This window comes from Chrysochloris asiatica, unplaced genomic scaffold, assembly GCF_000296735.1.
Source record: "Chrysochloris asiatica unplaced genomic scaffold, ChrAsi1.0 scaffold00002, whole genome shotgun sequence".
In the NCBI taxonomy this organism is placed as follows: domain Eukaryota; kingdom Metazoa; phylum Chordata; class Mammalia; order Afrosoricida; family Chrysochloridae; genus Chrysochloris; species Chrysochloris asiatica.
The window spans coordinates 24,555,968-24,561,928 of NW_006408520.1; the positions used below are offsets into that span (position 1 = coordinate 24,555,968).

General features: G+C 41.0%; 1 protein-coding gene across 1 annotated transcript in view; it reads right to left on the minus strand.

Moving 5' to 3' along the window:
• Nucleotides 1–217: 217 nt before the first annotated feature.
• Nucleotides 218–5,961, minus strand: part of LRRC8D (leucine rich repeat containing 8 family, member D) — a 139,139-nt gene continuing 133,395 nt past the window's right edge. The window contains exon 2 of the mRNA XM_006830975.1: nucleotides 218–2,787. Within this exon, the coding sequence (XP_006831038.1) occupies nucleotides 218–2,785 (2,568 nt within the window). The 5' untranslated portion in view covers nucleotides 2,786–2,787. The remainder of the gene's footprint in view (nucleotides 2,788–5,961) is intronic.

A 5,961-nucleotide genomic window follows, 5' to 3' on the forward strand; every position in this document is an offset into this window, starting at 1 on the left:
AAAGCAAAAGAAAATGATTTGGAAATGAATGACTTAAAACACTACAGACATTGAACATTTAGTCATGTCTTCTATCAGCCTTCTACGCATCCTCTCTGTGTTTTATTTTTAAAGATGTATCTACTCCTAAAATGCATCATCTTGCAATAACATGTACGTGAGCATTTGCAATCTAGGAAGCAGTTCCTGCACACGGGTGTGCATGGAGTATCGCAGTTTAAATCCCATTAGCAAAGGGAACATTTAGGTCTTGATTCAATGCTTCTTTGACTTCAAGTGGTAGGGTGTCAAAAAGGTGATCTTCCACAACAAGCCCGCTTTTCTTGAGCAGTCGACACTGGCCCAGCTGGGCTGGCAGACGGTCTAGGCAGTTCCCCTTCAGCTCCAGCTGTGTGAGCTGGGATAGCTGACTGATTTTGTCTGGGAGGGAGGTGACGCAGTTTTGCCCCAGATTTAAAGTCCTCAACTTCATGCACTTAAACAATTGTTTTGGCAGAATGTCCACTTTGTTCCCAGTGATATGCAAATGCTGCAGGTTCTGAAGCAATCCTATTTCTGCTGGAATCATTGAAATGTTGTTGTAGCTGACATCTAAGCATCGGAGTTTCTGTAAACTAAACACTGCCACTGGTAAGGATTCGAGCTTGTTGTTAGAGAAATAAAGTGACTCCAAGTTTTTGACGTGGGTAATGGAGGGAGGAATGGTAACAATTTTATTATGCCATAATTTTAAACAAGTCAGTCTTTTTAAATGTTGGAAACTGATGATTTCTTCAATTGTGCGTATGCTATTTGATTTTAAATCCAGCTCCTGTAAATTAGAGAGGCTGAAAATAGCATGTGGGATTCTCTCTAGTTCACAGTTCTGGAGTTCTAGCTCGGCGACATTCATCATTTTCTTAAGGCTGTTCAGTACCAAGAGTTTAGTCCCGTCATTATGAATGACTAACTTTGTAAGATGTGGAGCCACATCTGTAATGTTGGAGGGAACTTTGGTCAAATTGCTCTTCACGTGGAGAATCTTAAGATGCCTCAACTCTCGGAGAGATTCGAGTCCTATCATCTTATTGTTTTCAGAGTTCAAATTGCCAATCAAATACAACTCTCGGAGGTTTTTCAGCAAATACACCCAGGCTGGAATCTCAGCTACATCAGTGAACTTCACATGAAGGCATCTCAAGTGATCACGGAGAAAACTGAAAGCAGTTTGTTCAACTTTTGCAGGGCAGTGGCAGAGGTGAAGCTCTTGGAGATTGGTCATTTGAGAAATCTTAGCAGGAATTTTAGCTTCTGGAATCAGTTCAAGTTTCAGCACATCCAGGTCTGTGAGGTCAAAGACAGCGTCGGGCACACCTGATAGCATAAACAAATGTAACTCCTGCTTGTCCTGGGCATTACGGGAGACATGCTGCCTGAGCTTCTCAAATGTCCACTCATGGTTCAAACTAATTTCCCTAAGTTTATTTTCACTGACTTCTGACAAGAACACACCAAAACGCTTGGAGTACAGCTGGTCATATTGGTCTACCATGTGTAGAAGGAATGCAAAATCGTTTTTGACATCTGGGATGTCACTGAAACTGCTCTCTTCTCGGACTTTTTCAAAAGAATATTCCTTCAGCGGTATCCTAAATAACCAGAAGAGAGTGTAGAGACAGATAAAACCATACACACAAATAATGGATATGTAACTAATGAGAAGTTTTTTCAACATGTAAGCCATATTGTGGGTGCACTCAAACACCTCATACCCAGTCAGATGCTCAACTTTCGGCTTGCAGACGTGTTCAAAGCTGATTGCGTTGACAAAGTTTGCAGTGTAGCAGAGGATGAAGATGAACTTGGCTGTTTTGATAACTGTTTGGACCACGTAGAGTTTATAGATCAAGTCACTGTCTTCCACATGGGCTCGGAACTTCCTCACTTTCTCAAACAAGGCTTTGGCCTGCTCCCCGTCTTTTTTATCCAGAATGGTCATGCTGGGGACTTCGATCACAGGCTTCTCAGCTGAAAATTTGAAGCCCGTTTTCTGGATCATCGGGGTGCTGGCACTGGGGCTTCCTTCATCACTGCTGGTAGACACGTGCTTTGGTAAAGTCTGGGCACCTGTTATTCTCTGCTTGTTTTCCTCTGAGTCTTCACACGCCGTCTCAGACAACGCTTTAGTAGTCCAAGGAGATTCAAAGCACTTTCCTAGAATTGAAACAAAATGCTCTACTTTTGAGCACGTTTTGGGGTATTTGAACCAAAAGTTGCTACTGACCATGAGAATAATAGTATGTATCAGAGCAAGGTAGGGAAAATACTTAGAATACCATGGAAGGGCCAGATGGTAACACATCTGATTAATAAATACATATTGCTGAAAATCCAAGTTTGTTTTTCGGCCTGTTGGGTCTTTCTTCACCTCCTGATTGAGAACTGTGGGTTCTGTACGAGGATATGTGGCTCTGAGAGGTATGTCAGGGGTCACGGCAGATGTGCCAAAGGAAACATCATTTGTTGCCTGCCCATCTTGGTCTTGGTCAGTAGCTGCTTCGATCTTCGGAATGTCGGTGGTGATGTCAGCATTTCCAGGTGGCGTGTGTGCCTTTGAATTTACAGGAGATGGCAACACTGGCAAGCAGACCACCTGATCTTTGGTAAGTTGCATGGTTCCTGCAAAGATGGCTACCATCAGCATAACGACAGCCAGGTAATCCATAAACACGTCCCACCATGGTTTCAGGATTCGGTAAGTTGGCTGAATGTCATTAAGTGAAGCAACTTCTGCAAGGGTAAACATTCCTAGAAAACAAGCAAAGATAAGATACGATTACAAAGATTCAAGTGAAAGCATTAAATGAGAAACACTTGTTCCACACTAAATAAACTTGGCTCATTTGTGTCTTATCTTTGTACCTAAGATAGGTATAGTAAACGAACTACAGGGACACAGTAGTTTTCCTCTTCTCTTCCAAAAAAGACCACAATAAGGAGATTGGGAATAAAGACTGCATTCTAGGTAAGGACAAATAAAAACAGTCTGCACAAAATACATAACCAAAGAGAGGAGAAAGACTTGAGAGCTATTTAGGAGAACCAATAGGACTTATAGCTTACTGGACCTTGAATGAGGATATGAAAGCAAAATGGCATTTGTTGAAGACTGGTTTAAGGTTAGTACTGCAGTTTCGAGGCAGGGTAGTAGGATGACTTCAGTTTTGTGTAAGCTCAAGCTAGGGTGTCTGGAAATACTATTATTTATATATATTATGTACCATGCTCATTTCTATTACTTACTGATGGTGTGCTTGTCCAAGCCTTATTTCCCACCTTCACAATGGGGATGATGACTGCTCAAAGTTTTTTGAAAGGTTAAATGAAGTTTTGCTTGTAAAGCTCTTACATACAGCTTGCCTTCAAGGAAACCCTTATGCTAATTCTTATCGCTCTGGTGGAAATGTCCTATGGATAGTTTTAATTAAGGGTCTCAAGCAGGGGCGGGGAATCTTTTTCTGTAAAAATTTATAACATCATTCATGGGCCAGACAATATTATTAACTTAAAAAAAAATTAGCCTGCTCTATTTGGTAAAACATTTAATTAACTCACCCCTAGCTGGAACTGCAGTTGCCTTGGCAGGGCTAGATCAACTGATTTCGTGGGCCTTCTACGGCCTGTGGGCTGGACATTCCCCAGCCCTGGTCAAGAGTTTGAGTGGAATCAGAGAATATACTTGAGATCTAGTAATATATTCGTAAGCAGCTGAAACTCTGGCCTTTGATGGAGGACCTATAGAAAATGTGTAGGATGAAAAGAAAGTGAAAGATACAAGTGGGTGTGAAATCATCAGCAATGATCATTCTGAACAAGTCAGGGCCAATAAGACCTTTGATGGCTACAAAAACAGGTGACCCTGGCAACGTTGAAGGAGCCCTTGAAAATGCGATCAACAAGCAGCTTTAGATGTTCGAAAACAATAAGTACAAGGACAATCATGCTGAAAAGAGAACAAAGTTTACAGTGGCAAGTAATGGGCATGGGCTTTCATAATTGTGTACTTCAACCAAATGTTTATCTTCTTAAATTTAGAAGTTTCAGTTTTTCTGTTTGAAAAGCAACCTTACCATACTCTGGTTTCTCAGGAAGTTCTAAGGTTCTGATATTCATATGTAAAATGATTTATGAAAAAACCCAAACTTACGAAAATGTTTAATAAATAAAATACTTTAAAAAGGCTAGGCAAGTATCCAAGGTACTCAAAATGCATTTATGTTTTTTAAAAAAGGATGGCAGACAGATTTTTATCTAACTATATAAAAGTTGCCTGGAATGCTCTATTGCAAAGAATTCTGGGCTGACTCTGGGCTCAGTAGAAAACAGTGTCTCCCTTGACACCATTTCTGGATGAAATGGAGAATGGTGTCATTAGCACAGTGATTCTGTCTGTTATCTCTGTTCTAATGAAGTCCCTAAAGGCAATGCTTACTCCCTTTTTTTTACTTCAACACATCCCACATACCTAGTATTTTATATAAAGCAGGTGTATAATATTACTTAAGAACATATAAATACTATCTTCTCAACTGAAATAGCAAATCTCAAATCTGTAGTGTTTTTGTAAGTAAAATATCGTCTATATAATCAGGAAAACACAAGCCTAAAATCTCTACAACATACCTAAACTATTTGTGTGTTATGTTGTTGTTGTTGTTAAGTGCCGTCGAGTCGGTTCCGACCCATAGCGACCCTGAATAGGGTTTCCGAGGCTGTAAATCTTTACGGGAGCAGATCGCCTCATCTTTCTCCCGCGGAGCAGCTGGTAGTTTCGAACTGCTGACCTTCCAGTTCGCAGCCCGATTCGTAACCACTACGTATACTTTATGAAAATTGCTAGACATCACGTTCCCAGATTTCAGGGCTTAAGAAAGAAATGACTGGCACCCAGTCTTACCAAGGAAATGAAGAAAATGAAATATTTGTATCTCGGTAGGCAAAGTTGGAGATTATACGCCTACTCGAACCCCTTTTACTCAGAGCTCCAGCATCTTGTGTGTGTTTTGATTTTGTGAGTGGATTGGGGATTTAAGCAGGAAAGCAGGCTTTTGGAATGTATAGTAAGCCAAACTAAATGAGAAACAGCTCAGCCATATGTCCTATATCATTTGAGCTCTGAAGTCTCTATTGCCAATGCACAAAAGACAGCACCAAAGGCCACAGTTTACAGACCACCATGAGTTTACTTCATGCAGAGAAACTGGAGGAATCTGCCTTGTACAGGGTCATTCCTGGTAAAGAACTCTTTAAAACCTGGGACCACGGTTTTAAAGGGCCATCCGCATGGGTAAAGGAAATAGAATTTTTCCATATAACACTTCTTTCCAGCAAGATCTTTCTTTACTCTTTAAACAGCCGCAGCAGGCTCTAGAGAAGCCAGAATATTTGGGTTGGAGGTTTGAGGGAGAAGTAAATTGTAAGTTAATGTGCTGAGAATGGCGGTTACTTGTCTTTTAAGCTTTAAATCGTTACACTGGTCTCCCTGTCTCCATCCTTAAACGTCTACAATCTATCTTCCATCCTGATGTTATTAAGATGAAAGTTCACCATCCTTAAGGTGGTGAAGACCGGTGCTTCACAAACACTAACAAGCATACGAAATCACCTGGGGAACCTTGAGAGACTGTGGGTTCTAATGCAGTAAGTCTGGGATGAGGACTGAGATCTGCATGCTCTCAAGCTCTCAAGTGATGTTGATGTTCCTCAGATTGCCATTCGGATACAAAGGTTTACAACAGTGGTTGCTTCTCAAACTTTAGCATGCATCAGAACTTGGAGCGTATGATGTGTCAGAACTGCAGACCTTGCAGTTCAAACTGACTCTGCAGTCCAGTGTATTATTAACCCACAGCACCACACTAGGACTTAAAAAAATAAAAACAAGGAAAAACAAACAAGATGGCGGATTGGGTGGACGTGCAG